This window comes from Pristiophorus japonicus, chromosome 7 (assembly GCF_044704955.1).
Source record: "Pristiophorus japonicus isolate sPriJap1 chromosome 7, sPriJap1.hap1, whole genome shotgun sequence".
NCBI lineage: Eukaryota > Metazoa > Chordata > Chondrichthyes > Pristiophoridae > Pristiophorus > Pristiophorus japonicus.
In genome coordinates, this window is record NC_091983.1 from 209,511,246 (window position 1) to 209,527,491 (window position 16,246).

At 42.5% G+C, this 16,246-nt stretch overlaps 1 protein-coding gene across 2 annotated transcripts in view; it reads right to left on the reverse strand.

Annotated features, from left to right (window-relative positions):
- tmem87b (transmembrane protein 87B) overlaps nt 1-16,246 on the reverse strand; it is a 95,646-nt gene that overhangs the window by 23,304 nt on the left and 56,096 nt on the right. For both annotated transcript variants that reach the window (XM_070885750.1, XM_070885749.1), the window contains 2 exons: nt 14,168-14,261; nt 12,779-12,854 (listed from right to left, as the gene is read on the reverse strand). In XM_070885750.1, coding sequence (XP_070741851.1) covers nt 12,779-12,854; nt 14,168-14,261 — 170 coding nt within the window. The remainder of the gene's footprint in view (nt 1-12,778; nt 12,855-14,167; nt 14,262-16,246) is intronic.

A 16,246-nucleotide genomic window follows, 5' to 3' on the forward strand; every position in this document is an offset into this window, starting at 1 on the left:
AAGGCCGCGAGAGGCAGCGGGAGTTCGTGGTCGCCGAGGCGTGAGTCCGGGGATCGGCAGAGGCCTATAAAAGGTGTGCTTGTGCAGCTACAGGGAGAAGGCAAAAAAGGAGAACGAAATCGAAAGGTGGCGTCACAGCCAAGGGGGTAAGTGATTGGCAAGTAGCTTTTCATTTTTTTTTTCTATATCAGTGAGTAATATTTAGTATTGTTGTTGCCAATTTAAGTGTATCTAAGGGTTAAGTCATGGCAGGAGAGCGCGGACACATGTTATGCTCCTCCTGTACTATATGGGAAATCAGGGACGCCTCCAGTGTCCCCGACGACTACATGTGCAGGAAGTGTATCCGCCTCCAGCTCCTGACGAACCGCGTTGCGGAACTGGAGCTGAAGGTGGATTCACTCTGGAGCACGCACTATGCTGAGAATGATGTGAATAGCACGTTTAGTGAGTTGGTCTTGCCGCAGGTAAAGGGTACACAGCCAGATAGGGAATGGAAGACCAACACAGGAAGAGCAGTGCAAGGAAGTTAGTGCAGGGATCCCCTGCGGTCATCCCCCTGCAAAACAGATACACCGCTTTGAGTACTGTTGAGGGGGATGACTCATCAGTGGGGAGCAGCAGCAGCCAAGTTCATGGCACCTTGGCTGGCTCTGCTGCACAGGAGGGCAGGAAAAACAAACAGTGGGAACGCGCTAGTGATAGGGGATTGAATTGTAAGAGGAATAGATAGGCGTTTCTGCGGCTGCAACTGAGACTCCAGGATGGTATGTTGCCTCCCTGGTGCAAGGGTCAAGGATGTCTCGGAGCGGGTGCAGGACATTCTGAAAAGGGAGGGTGAACAGCCAGTTGTCGTGGTGCATATAGGTACCAATGACATAGGTAAAAAACGGGATGAGGTCCTACGAGGCGAATTTAGGGAGCTCGGAGCTAAATTAAAAAGTTGGACCTCAAAAGTTGTAATCTCAGGATTGCTACCAGTGCCACGTGCTAGTCAGAGTAGGAATCGCAGGATAGCTCAGATGAATACGTGGCTTGAGGAGTGGTGCAGAAGGGAGGGATTCAAATTCCTGGGACATTGGAACCAGTTCTGGGGGGAGGTGAGACCAATACAAACCGGACAGTCTGCACCTGGGCAGGACTGGAACCAATATCCTAGGGGGAGTGTTTGCTAGTGCTGTTGGGGAGGAGTTAAACTAATATGGCAGGGGGATGGGAACCTATACAGGGAGACAGAGGGAAATAAAAAGGAGAATAGTAAAAGTGGAGGGCAGAGAAACCCAAGGCAAAAAACAAAAAGGGCCACATTACAGCAAAATTCTAAAGGGGCAAAGTGTGTTTAAAAAAAACAAGCCTAAAGGCTCTGTGCCTCAATGCAAGGAGTATTCGGAATAAGGGGGATGAATTAACTGCGCAGATAGCAGTTAATGGATATGATGTGATTGGCATCACGGAGACATGGCTCCAGGGGGACCAAGGCTGGGAACTCAACATCCAAGGGTATTCAACATTTAGGAAGGATAGACAGAAAGGAAAAGGAGGCGGGGTGGCGTTGCTGGTTAAAGATGAAATCAATGCAATTGTAAGGAAGGACATTAGCCTGGATGATGTGGAATCAGTGTGGGTGGAGCTGCGGAATTCGCTAGTGGGTGTTGTGTATAGACCACCAAATAGTAGTAGTGAGGTTGGGGATAGCATCAAACAAGAAATAAGGGATGTGTGCAATAAAGGTACAGCAGTAATCATGGGCGACTTTAATCTACACGTTGATTGGGCTAATCCAACTGGTAGCAATGCGGTGGAGGAGGATTTCCTGGAGTGTATTAGGGATGGTTTTCTGGACCAATATGTCGAGGAACCAACCAGGGAGCTGGCCATCCTAGACTGGGTATTGTGTAATGAGAAGGGACTTAATTAGCAATCTTGTTGTGCGAGGTCCCTTGGGGAAAAGTGACCATAATATGGTAGAATTCCTCATTAAGATGCAGAGTGACAAAGTTAATTCAGAAACTAGGGTCCTGAACTTAAGGAAAGGTAACTTCGACGGTATGCGGCGTGAATTGGCTAAAATAGACTGGCAAACGATACTAAAAGGGTTGACGGTGGATAAGCAATGGCAAACATTTAAAGATCACATGGATGAACTTCAGCAAATGTACATCTCTGTCTGGAGTAAAAATAAAACTGGGAAGGTGGCTCAACCACGGCTAACAAAGGAAATTAAGGATAGTGTTAAAGCCAAGGAAGAGGCATATAAATTGGCTAGAAAAAGCAACAAACCTGAGGACTGGGAGAAATTTAGAATTCAACAGAGGAGGACAAAGGGTTTAATTAGGAGGGGGAAAATAGAATACGAGAGGAAGCTTGCAGGGAATATAAAAACTGACTGCAAAAGCTTCTATAAATGTGTGAAGAGAAAAAGATTTGTAAAGACAAATGTAGGTCCCTTGCAGTCAGATTCAGGTGAAATTATAATGGGGAACAAAGAAATGGCAGACCAACTGAACCAATACTTCGGTTTTGTTTTCACGAAGGAAGATGCAAATAACTTTCCGAAGGTACTAGGGGACAGTGGGTCTAGTGAGAAGGAGGAACTGAAGAATACCCTTATTAGGCGGGAAATTGTGTTCGGGAAATTGATGGGATTGAAAGCCGATAAATCCCCAGGGCCTGATAGTCTGCATCGCAGAGTGCTCAAGGAAGTGGCCCTCGAAATAATGGATGCATTGGTGATTTTCCAACAGTCTATTGACTCTGGATCAGTTCCCATGGACTGGAGGGTAGCTAATGTAACACCACTTTTTTTAAAAGGGAGGGAGCGAGAAAACGGGTAATTATAGACCGGTTAGCTTGACATTAGTAGTGGGGAAAATGTCGGAATCGATCATGAAGGACGAAATAGCAGCGCATTTGGAAAGCGGTGACAGGATCGGATCAAGTCAGCATGGATTTATGAAAGGGAAATCATGCTTGACGAATCTTCTGGAATTTTTTGAGGATGTAACTAGCAGAGTGGACAAGGGAGAACCAGTGGATGTGGTGTATTTGGATTTTCAAAAGGCTTTTGACAAGGTCCCGCACAAGAGATTGGTGTGCAAAATCAAAGGTATTAGGGGCAATATACTGACGTGGATAGGGAACTGGTTGGCAGACAGGAAGCAGAGAGTCGGGATAAACGGGTCCTTTTCAGAATGGCAGGCAGTGACTAGTGGAGTGCCGCAGGGCTCAGTGCTGGGACCCCAGCTCTTTACAATATACATTAACGGTTTGGATGAAGGAAGAGTGTGTAATATCTCCAAGTTTGCAGATGACACTAAACTGGGTGGCGGAGTGAGCTGTGAGGAGGACGCTAAGAGGCTGCAGGGTGACTTGGACAGGTTAGGTGAGTGGGCATGGCAGATGCAGTATAATGTGGATAAATGTGAGGTTATCCATTTTGGGGCAAAAACACGAAGGCAGAATATTATCTGAATGGCGCAGATTAGGAAAAGGGGAGATGCAACGAGACCTAGGTGTCATGATTCATCAGTCACTGAAAGCGGGCACGCAGGTACAGCAGGTGGTAAAGGCGGCAAATGGTATGTTGGCCTTCATAGCTAGGGGATTTGAATATAGAAGCAGGGAGGTCTTACTGCAGTTGTACAGGGCCTTAGTGAGGCCTCACCTGAAATATTATGTTCAATTTTGGTCTCCTAGTCTGAGGAAGGACGTTCTTGCTATTGAGGGAGTGCAGCGAAGGTTCACCAGACTGATTCCAGGGATGGCTGGGCTGTCATATGAGGAGAGACTAGATCAACTGGGCCTTTATTCACTGGAGTTTAGAAAGACGAGAGGGGATCTCATAGAAACATATAAGATTCTGACGGGACGCAACAGGTTAGATGCGGGAAGAATGTTCACGATGTTGGGGAAGTCCAGAACCAGGGGACATCGTCTTAGGATAAGGGGTAGGCCATTTAGGACTGAGATGAGGAGAAACTTCTTCACTCAGAGAGTTGTTAACCTGTGGAATTCCCTGCCGCAGAGAGTTGTTGATGCCAGTTCACTGGATATATTCAAGAGGGAGTTAGATATGGCTCTTACGGTTAAGGGGATTAAGGGGTATGGAGAGAAAGCAGGAAAGGGGTACTGAAGGAATGATTAGTCCTGATCTTATTGAATGGCGGTGCAGGCTCGAAGGGCCTACTCCTGCACCTATTGTTCTATGTTTTCTATGTTTAAAAGGTGCTTGGTTGTGCATTTGAGGTGCTGTAACCTACAGGGTTATGGACTTAGAGCTGGTAAGTGGGATTAGACTGGATAACCTCTTGTTGGCTGGCGCAAACACGATGGTAAGTACATCATGGAATCCAATACGGCCAGAGTGATCTCCTGGACTAGTTTTGATCGCCTGGATGGGTCAGAGAGGAATTTTCCCAGATTTTTTTCCCCCAATTGGCCTGGATTTATATGGATTTTCTTGCCTCTCCTGGGAGATTGCATGGCTCCAGGTGGGGTGGAGTGCAAAATGTTGCGATACATGTTGCAGTTATGTGGGGCAGACTGGTTGGGCCTGATGCTCTTTACCTTTCCACCATTGTTCATTGGTTTATATGTAACCTTCAGAGCTGCTGACCGAGGGCCGTGTGGTTCTTTGTCCGCCGGTGCGGACACAATGGGCCGAAATGGCCTCCTTCTGCGTTGTAAATTTCTAAATTTCTACCTTCCTAGTCTTCATCTCATTGCTGCCTGACACCACATCCTCCAATCAGAAAGAACAAATCTGGTGGAAGGACAAAGGGATCACAATGATTCCAAAGCTCAATGCGCTTAGTCCATCCTCATGACAGAGGTGTATTTTTATTTTTGTCAAAAACAAGTAAAATGACAAAACTGCCTCCTAGTAAGGAGTTAGGAGAGAAGGCAAAGGACAAAAACGGACGAGGGGAAAAAAAAAATAATGGCAAGTTTCCCTTCCCTACTGTTTTTGTTTACCTGTAATTCCCAACTATGTGCAAATATTCTCTTCAAAAATCTCAGTAATGCTCATGCCAGCTGCAAGGAAGGTGCACAAAAGCCTACTGGATTACTCACACTTTCATCCAGCAAAGCACCTCAACCCTGCTCACCATCTCACCTAGGCAACATCAAGAATTAATAACGTAGCCAAAGCTACTCAAATGCCAGACCACAATCCACAAGTCGTCTTGAAATCTGAATCAGTGAAGGTAACTGACTGCTCCAGCACATTTTCAGTCAGCTTCCACACTGCTGCCTCAACTTCAGAACATTACCCAAAATAATTCAATGAAAGAAAGACTTGCATTTATATAGCGCCTTTCACAACCACCGGACGTCTCAAAGCACTTTACAGCCAATGAAATACTTTTTGAAGTGTAGTCACTGTTGTAAATGTGGGAAACGCAGCAGCCAATTTGCGCACAGCAAACTCCCACATACAGCAATGTGATAATGACTAGATAGAAGACACTAAAACATCCCAATATTGGATAATCAAGGGGCTATAGGGAGGAATCACTATCACTAAAGTAGCAGTACTCGGTATAATAATGAGAGTAAAGGTGGACAAGTCCCCTGGACCTGATGATTTAAATCCTAGGGTCTTAAAAGATAGTGGATGCATTGATTGTAATAGAAACATAGAAACATAGAAAATAGGTGCAATTCTGGGGAGGTCCCAGCAGATTGGAAAACCGCAAATGTAACGCCCCTATTTAAAAAAGGAGGCAGACAGAAAGCAGGAAACTATGGACCAGTTAGTCTACATCGGATGTTGGGAAAATGCTGGAGTCCATTATTAAAGAAGCAGTAACAGGATATTTGGAAAAGCATAATTCAAGAGATAGCATGGTTTTATGAAAGGGAAATCATGTTTGACAAATTTGCTGGAGTTCTTTGAGGTTGTAACAAGCAGGGTGGATAAGGGGGAACCAGTGGATGTGGTGTATTTGGATTTCCAGAAGGCATTCAATAAGGTGCCACATAAAAGGTTACTGCACAAGATAAGAGCTCACGGGGTTGGGGGTAATTTTATTAGCATAGATAGAGGATTGGCTAACCAAGAGAAAACAGAATCGGGATAAATGGTTCATTTTCCGGTTTCCATTTGAGTAGCTTTGGCTACGTTATTAATTCTTGATGTTGCCTAGGTGAGATGGTGAGCCGGGTTGAGGTGCTTTGCTGGATGAAAGTGTGAGTAATCCAGTAGGCTTTTGTGTACCTCCCTTGCAGCTGGCATGAGCATTACTGAGATTTTTGAAGAGAATATTTGCACATACTATAACTAGTGGGGTGCCACAGGGATCGGTGCTGGGACCTCAACTATTTACAATCTATATTAATGATTTGGATGAAGGGACCGAGTGTAATGTAGCCAAGTTTGCTGATGATACAAAGATGGGTGGGAAAGCAAATTGTGAGGAGGACACAAAAAATCTGCAAACGGATATAGACAGGCTAAGTGAGTGTGAGGTTATCTATTTTGGCAGAAAAAAAAAGAGAAAAGCAGATTATAATTTAAATAGAGAAAAATTGCAAAGTGCTGCAGTACAGAGGGACCTGGGGGTTCTTGTGCATGAAACACAAAAAGTTAGTATGCAGGTACAGCAAGTAATCAGGAAGGCAAATGGCATGTTGGCCTTTATTTCAAGGGGATAGAGTATTAAAGCAGAGAAGTCCTGTTACAACTGTACAGGGTATTGGTGAGGCCACACCTAGAGTACTGCGTACAGTTTTGGTCTCCATATTTAAGGAAGGATATATTTGCATTGGAGGCTGTTCAGACAAGGTTCACTAGGTTGATCTGGTTGACTTATGAAGATGGGTTGAGTAGGTTGGGCCTATACTCATTGGAGTTCAGAAGAATGAGAGCTGATCTTATCAAAACATACAAGATAATGAGGGGGCTCGACAAGGTGGATGCAGAGAAGATATTTCCACTCATAGGGGAAACTAAAGCTAGGACATAGGGCTCAAGTTTCGGCTCAAGTTGCTCCTATTTCTTTGGAGCAACTAGTTTAGAATGGAGTATCTTAGAAATTGCAATTCTCAGCATTTAGTTTGCTCCAATTCTAGTGAGTTAGAATAGTTTCGTTTTAGAAGTTTTTTTTTCAAAAGGGGGCATGTCCAGCCACTTACACCTGTTTTGCAAGTTTAGGCAGCGAAAACTTACTCCAAATTAACTTAGAATAGAGTAAGTATAGATTTTTGTACGCTCAGAAAAACCTTGCCTACACTTATAAATCAGGAATAGGGAACGAGAGATGGAGGGGTGGGTAAGAGAAATTTACAAGCATTAAACACTTCACTTTTACAAATAAAGAGCCATCAATAATAAATGATAAATAAATCAATAAATAAATTTAAAAAAATTTAAAAATTAAAAATAAAGAAATAATTAAAAAATAAAGAAATAAAAAATTATGTTTCTAATCACCTACTGCAGCACCGGGAGCCCTCCAACAGCAACTGGGATGGCCACCCCCCAACCCCCCATCTCTCTCTCTCTGTCTCTATCAGTGTGTGTCTGTGTTTCTGACAGCGAGGGGTGGGTGGTAGAGGGTGGAGGGAGGGGGGTGGGTGGGGGGAGGGGAGCTGGGGGGAGGCTGAACTGCAGAGCGTCGGCTGAGGAGTTACTCCAGCGTGTATGTACAGAGGTCCCGGCACTGTTTTCAGCGCCGGGACCTGGCTCCTCCCCAGGCCCCACAACCCCCACCCCTTGTGTTGCGCTACGTTGAGGCCGAAGACGTCCTGAGGAGCTCGGAGAATCACAAGGTAAGTTTTCGGCGCCCTTTTTATTCCAGAAAGTCGGCACACAGAGGGCGGAAACTTGGGCCCTACGTCTCAGAATAAGGGGTCGCCCATTTAAAACTGAGATGAGAAGGAATTTCTTCTCTCAGAAGGTTGCAAATATGTGGAATTCTCTGCCCCAGAGAGTTGTGGAGGCTGGGTCATTGAATATATTTAAGGCGGAGATAGATTTTTGAGTGATGAGGGAATAAAGGGTTATGGGGAGCGGGCAGGGAAGTGGAGCTGAGTCCATGATCAGATCAGGCGTGATCTTATTAAATGGCGGAGCAGGTTCGAGGGGCCAAATGGTCGTATCCTGCCTCTATTTCTTATGTTTATAATCTGTTTTTGTTATGCTGATTGAGGGACAGATATTGGCCAGGATACCAGGGATAACTTTGATTAACTGTCAGTGTGGAAAGATTTTGTAAGTTATATTTTAAAAAAACATAAATTAACCCACTCGTAACAAACTGAAACATGGAAAATGTTTCCATAAAAACAAAATGAAAGCGACTAAGGTAAAGAAAGCATTGACGCTAAGGAGAGGAGTGGGGCCCGTGTCTGATACGGCCATACACAAATTGAGGTAAAGAATTAAGTAATACATTGAACTTATCCTCCATGCGACAGTATTTTGAAACTGTCCTCCCTGGAGTGAGGTATTAGAAATTGTCTAGGATGTGGCTTGTGTTCAGTAGTTGAAATCACATTCAGCACAAGGCATATAACAAATTGCCTTAAGAAATCTTAATTGCTGTCAGTACTCTAAATAGGTCTGTTTATTGGCTGGCAAACAGGTTTCTCATGTGGTGATGTTGAAATTCACTCATGTAATTGTAGTCCCTTTGTGTCTCCATGTATAGTGGCCAGGGATGGATAATTTAGGGTGGCTTGTTGAATACTTGGCCCAAGCTACTAATGTTTTTTAAGTGAATATCCAGTCAGTAGAACTGAGCATCATTGGTGTAAGGAATCAGAGCCAAACTCAGCTTGCAACTCTGGTCGAAGCTACAAAAATATTGTACTGCACCACCTTGTGGTGTCTTTCCAAGAACAATTCTGAATATCATGAAGTTGCAGCATACCCTACTTACTTTCTAGAACTACCATCAGTTGCTGGAAATAAAAATACAAACAAACTTGCATTGCTAGGACATCCTAAATCACTTCACATCCAATGAATTACTTTTTGAAGTGCAGTCACTTCTTGTATGAGTAAACACAGCAGCCAATTTGCACACACAATATTATCTCAGACAGAAAATATAAACACACCTGCTAATCATTTGCTGGGGGAAATGTTGGCCAGTACACTGGGAGAACTCCTTGCTCCTCTTCAAATACTACCCTTGCACACCACCTGAACAGACACACAGACATACAGGGATGTCTCATCCCACAATGCCATCAATTCAGCACTACACGGTTATCCTAGATTATGTGCTCGAGTCCAGGTGTGAGGCTTTAATCCTTTATTCAGAGACAACACCGACACTAACTTAGCCAAATTGACAAGTGTCCAAAAAGCTGCATGAAACAAAATAAATGATTTTAAAAAAAAAACACAATTAACAATGGCTTTTGTTGGCTATCAGACAGAAATTAGATGTTGCCTTTCTAGGAAAAAATATTTTCTGCAAACCAGATTGAAGTGACTTTTACTTGTCAATTTAAGAAGTAGCGAGCACAGCTGGATGTTAGTGTGAATTTTAGATTCTTAAGAGTGCAAAACAGGTGTGAAGTTAAGACAACTAGACTAGAAGCGGTGATTTATTAAAGGATATCCACCAGCACAAGCCAGAATCAAGCAAAGCCAAGGGGATATTGGCCAAAAGCTCAAGATCAGATTTCTTTTCCTAGAAAGTCAAAATTTAAACAATTCCAGTTAGAGAAAGCAAGCAAACAGTTTAAAGACAAAAGCATCAGTCTCCAATCAATAACATGCAAACTGGGTGATATGGCAGATCAGCAGCGAGGATTCTCTCTGGTTAGATTGATTTGCTGAAAGAAAATCCAGTGTGTAGCAGCAGAATGAGAAAACTGCCTAAGGCACTAGTTGCACAGTACTGATAAAATAACAGGTCCTATCCAGGGTTGCCCACAAATAAAACTGTCTATCAAATGGCTTTTATAATTACAGCCCACATGTGGTCTCGAACTGTAAAGATTCCACGCTTGTCATGTCAAATAAAAAGTTATTTTGAATTATGTAATATAAATAGAATTCATCATGGACAGCAGTACGAGAGGCTGGCCATGACTTATTTTATTGCTTCCAAGTATGTCGGGTTGGCTTTATTTCTGGCGATATTGCAGTTTCCTGCCAACCCATCAAATTCTCAATCCACTGCTGTTAGTAAAATGTTCTGATAAACAAATGCTATCAAGGATGTAGGAAATCAGTCAATAAATTTCCGAACCAACATAAAAGACAGGACAAAAAATTGAAATCAGTCATGTTTCAATAACTTCTCCAGGTTCACAAAAATAGAAGTCTCAAAATAAGTACGGATTGAAGGATTTTTTTTGCTGGAGGACTATATCCCATGGCTACATATAGTGACATCACTACTGCCAGCCAGAATAGATGATGGGGAAATCATGCCGGGAGACCGCACGGCTGTAAGTGATTTTACGCACATAATTTGGATTATGTATAAATAGAAATATATGTAATATCCTCTACTCGCTGCATTTTGGTGGAAAAATCACCATGTTTTTAAAATCGAGAGAAGTTGCTGCAGTTTCAGTCATGCAGGAGTTTTGTTTGCTGCACTTCCCAGAGACTCGCTTTTAATAGACTCTATGGGCCCAAGTTTCCACAGGGTAAAAAACGGGCGCCCCTCAGAGTTGGGCGCCCGTTTTTCATGCCTAAAACGGCGGCAGAAAAAAAACGCGCTATTCTCGAGCGCTTTGCAGCTCCTTGTCTGTTTGGCGCGGAGCCTACACTCGCGCCGATTTTGTAAGTGGGAGGGGGCGGGTACTATTTAAATTAGTTTTTTTCCTGTTGGCAACGCTGCGCATGCGCGTTGGAGCGTTCGCGCACGCGCAGTGTGAAGGAAACATTGGCACACGGCCATTTTTGTAGTTCTTTGTAGCTGTTTAATTTTTGAACATTTTTTAATAAAAGCACATTGCCATCAGCACATCAGCACTGAGGCTACCCTTCTCACTGTCTCCTTCCCCTCCCCACCCTCCACGGCAACAAACGGCAGTTTCCTCCCCCTCCCTCCCCTCTGCGGCGACAACAAACCGCTGTCTCCTTCCCCTCCCTCCCCTCCGCGGCGGCAACAAACCGCTGTCTCCTTCCCCTCCCTCCCCTCCGCGGCAACAAACGCCGGTTTCCTTCCCCACCTCCCGCAGGAACGAACAATGGCTGAAGCACTTTCACACAGGTAGGAAGATGGTTTATTTAATCTTTTCTTTGCTTATAAATGTTTATTCAGGTTGGATTTATTTGTATAATATTTGTAGAAGTATAAATAAGGATTGATTGTAGAATTTAATGACTTCCCTTCCCCCCCCTCTCCCCCCCCACCTCGTTCTGGACGCCTAATTTGTAACCTGCGCCTGATTTTTTAAATGTGTAGAACAGGTTTTTTCAGTTCGACAAAAATCTTCACTTGCTCCATTCTACTTTAGTTTGGAGTACATTTTCACTGTGGAAACTTTCAAATCAGGCGTCATTTGAAGAAAAAATTCTGTTCCAAAGTAGAACTGTTCTACCTCACTAGAACTGCAGAAAAAATGTGGAGAATTGCGATTTCTAAGATAGTCCGTTCTCCACCAGTTGCTCCTAAAAATCTGGCGCAAATCATGTGGAAACTTGGGCCCTATAAATAGACTTTGTTTGCTTTGCTGTAAAATACACTTGTTTGCTGTAAATCCTCTCCTCCAACTCAGTGGCTGACAGTGGTGTCAATAGACAATCCAAAGTTACATCCATAGTCGATGCTGCTTTATCTGGGTTCACAATTGCATCTTCATAATTAATTCATATCTCTTATAATCAAACAATATCTAGATATCAATACTCTCTGTTTAAACAAAATTTTGAAAAAAAACTGAAAAATGGACAAATAAATCTCATGCTAGTCAGAATTCTTGGGTTCAGAAATAGGACCCCTCCCATGGCAAGACTTCCTTGGAACCATCTGTGTGGGCAAAGAATTTGGCTGGCAACAGGGCTCAGACTTGCTTCATATAATAAACATTCTGGACTGGTAGTAACTGAGTGAGACTAAACATGATGATCATAAGATACATTTAAGATAGTCAGATAGTGAGAACAAGAAACACTTTGTCCTTCAAAAAAAAAATCAATGCAAAAGTGGTACAAGCAGAACAAAACTCTATACCACCAACACAGCATCACTTTCATTTAGTTTCAGCCATGAAGTGCAGGCTATTTGTTTGGCCCACGCACCAAGATAGCGAGTTTTGAGGAAGGCATTTATCGATCATAAATTTGTGGTGCTTAAATGGTTGGTTCAAAAATGTGACAGCAATAGTTGCTGCATAAATTGGCAGGGTTTAGTAGCTGAGAGTGATGGGGCTTGGACCGGGAGTGAGGCTCAAAGAGGGATTCAGAATTAGAACAAGCTTCACTACCAGAAGACAGAATTATTACAGGGCCGTTGTTAAACTCCAGCACAGCAATAGGAATAAAGTGTTATTGGTAGTCTGGAAATCATAGCAGGAACTGACAGAAAGAAAAGGGATAATTCTGTCACCATACTAAATTACAATATTTAGACATAGGCCTGAACTTTCAACTTCAGTGGGGGTGTACAACTGACGATATTGGATCGGCAGACTTATACACAATGTTCGATTTTCCTTTCCACTGAGGGGGTATAAACAAAGAGCAGATCGGATATCGTCCGTTTTATGCTGGTACTGAAGTTGAAAGCTCTGTCCATAATCTATATAGGAACAAGTCATTTCAAGATCAATATATTTTCAGATAACATTAAGCTTGTGAAGGATATGAACCACACAAAACAGGAATCAATTAATGCTAAAACTATATCGGCCAGCAAGACTGGCACACTTCTTCGATCCTGCAGTGTTAAAGAAAGCAAATGTTAGATTTTCTTAAAGTTACTTTCACTAGGATAAAAAAAAATAACAGGATTAGAGTCAGTCTAAATGCTGGACTACTTTTCATAGAAGACCAAAACAAACTTCTAAATAGATAAGGGATTAATGTCTGCCGATAATACATTTGGAAATTAACTCTGACCCCAATTAAAGAATCAGCAGGCAGAAACTATAAGGATGTAGTAACTTCAACATAAAGTGTTTCCCTCTCCCTCCTCACCCAGCAAGAATGGCAACATATTGGTGCTTTAAACTGCTACGCTGTGGAGCAGCACAACACTGACTTGGGCCACCATCCTGACACAAGTTCTTGGTCATAGGTACACCATCAAGAGGCATCACAAAGTGAAGGGAAAGTGAAAATATCACAAGGGAGAGAGAGATGAGGAAGCTCATCCATTCACAAAAACCTAAACTTACACGTTCAACTGTTTAAATAATTCCAGTGTTTTCACATCCGCTGTTCTATAAGCCCATTCCATGCACTGATCATTATGTGAAGAACTTCATCAGTCCTTAATTTGCCTTTTACTCGTTTGAACCGGTATACCCTTGTCCGACTGTCATGCTCCAAATCTACCTTTTCTATCCATTTACTGACTTGTATACCTCTGAAGCTATTTCTCAAGTTGCTTACTTTCAAAGTTGAAAAGCCAAAGTTCACCAGTCTTTCCTTATAATTCAGCCCTCTGATACTCGGGATCTGTCTTGTTGGTCTTCCTCAAACTCTTCTATGGGTTGAATGCCTCGTGTGTCTTGGCAACGAGAATTGGATTCAGTACTAAAGATACAGTCTGACCAGAGCACTAGGCTCAGTTTGCATCTGATTTACTCTACTGATTTAGTGATATAGTTCAGCATTGTATCTGTCTTTTTGATTAGTGCTCTGCAGTGACTGGACATGTTGAGCATGAATTTTGAAGAAGAAAAATCACGTTAAAAAAATTAGAAAAAGGATCACCTAAAATAAAAATATAAATGGCTCATTGTGAGCATTTCCATCCAATCCAGGACGTTCTAAGATTGATTGGGACCATGTAGCTGTTTATAACACTCGGCTTTTGCCTTCTCCTTCAACTAAATTTATATTACCCATTTCAAGATTATACTTGCTTGCATGGATTTGGGTTGTTTGAAATGAGAAAAAATACACGAGAAAGTCTGAGTGAATCACAAACTGCATGGACAATTCTCCATTTTGCTGAAATGCAAGGCAATGAAAACAAAACAGACAATTCTCTGTTTGAAATTAGAAAGAATTGTTCCACTTTACCCCAGTAATTCTCAACACTCCTTCGACGGCTGCAAAAACCAGGTAGAGCGCTCCCAAACCAATCACTCTGTGCATTACTGTGCCCAATCGAGGCCTGTATAAATAATGCAACCGTTAAAAGAAACACTTCAAACAGACTTATTTTTAACAATTAACTGTTTTGGTCATAAAAAGTGATAAAAATATCAGTGTTGGGGGAAGAAACAATTTTTATTGCCCAACAATTAATTTTCCGAATGGGTGCCCCTGGTGGGGAGCACATACTGGGAAATCTTGGCTGTACACCCATGGTATTCAGAAAATCATCTCTCTTGTATTAGCATCAAGCCATACCAGGTTAGACTAAAATGAGCTGTTTTTGAATATTTGAACAGTGTGCTAATCACAATCTGAATATATTTATATGCCACTATTTAAACTTCTTGAGTAATTTACAGGAGGGGCAAGTAAGTGAGTGTATGTGCAGGAATGGGCATGATGGAAATCAGGTTAAACTTAGGTAAAATAGTTTTTAGGAGGGCTTGGGAGGTCAAGAAAAAATGGTTGTGGCAAAGTGGTTGCTGAAGAAAATTCCAAAGGGAAGAGGTGTAAATGCTGAAAGATCAGCCTCTGAGGGTGCATTTGAGGGGGCCATGAACAACCAGTAATCCAAAATTAGAGGAACGGAAGGTGTGAACTAAAGCGCATGGCAAGAGAAAATTTTGAAAACAGAATGGAGCAAGGCTCTGCCATGATTTGAAAATAAGCAGCTTCAAATAGATATAAGAACATAAGAAATAAGAGCAGGAGTAGGCCATTTGGTCACTCGAGCCAGCTCCACCATTTAATAAGATCATGGCTGATCTGATCTTGGGCTCAGTTCCACTTCCCTGCCCATTCCCCATAACCCTTCACTCCCCTATTGTTCAAAAATCTGTCTATCTCCACCTTAAATATAAATATATTCAGTGACCCAGCCTCCACAGCTCTCTGGGGAAAAGAATTCCACGGATTTACAACTCTCAGAATAAATTCCTCCTCATCTCAGTTCTAAATCGGCGACCCTTTATTCTGAGACTATGGCCCACTTGTTGTTCGAGGCCCCTTGGGGAAGAGTGACTATAATAGGGTAGAATTCTTTATTAAGATGGAGAGTGACACAGTTAATTTGGAAACTAGGGTCCTGAACTTAATGAAAGGTAACTTCGACGGTATGAGGTGTGAATTGGCTAGAATAGACTGGCAGAGGATACTTGAAGGGTTGACAGTGGATAGGCAATGGCAAACATGTAAAGATCACATGGATGAACTTCAGCAATTGTACATTCCTGTCTGGAGTAAAAATAAAATTGGAAAGGTGGCTCAACCGTGGCTAACAAGGGAAATTAAGGATAGTGTTAAAACCAAGGAAGAGGCATATAAATTGGCTCGAAAAGCAACAAATCGGAGGACTGGGAGAAATTTAGAATTCAGAGGAGGACTAAGGGTTTAATTAAGAGGGGAAGCTTGCCGGGAACATAAAAACTGACTGCAAAAGCTTCTATAAATATGTGAAGAGAAAAAGATTAGTGAAGACAAACGTAGGTCCCTTGCAGTCGGATTCAGGTGAATTTATAATGGGGAACAAAGAAATGGCAGACCAATTGAACAAATACTTCGGTTCTGTCTTCACGAAGGAAGACACAAATAACCTTCCGAATGTACTAGGGGACAGTGGGTCTAGTGAGAAGGAGGAACTGAAGGATATCCTTATAAAGCGGGAAATTGTGTTAGGGAAATTGATGGGATTGAAGGCCGATAAATTCCCGGGGCCTGATAGTCTGCATCCCAGAGTACTTAAGGAAGTGGCCCTAGAAATAGTGGATGCATTGGTGATCATTTTCCAACAGTCTATTGACTCTGGATCAGTTCCTATGGACTGGAGGGTAGCAAATGTAACACCACTTTTTAAAAAGGGTGGGAGAGAGAAAACGGGTAATTACTGACCGGTTAGCTTGACATCATTAGTGGGGAAAATGTTGGAATCAATCATTAAGGATGAAATAGCAGCGCATTTGGAAAGCAGTGACAGGATCGGTCCAAGTCAGCATGGATTTATGA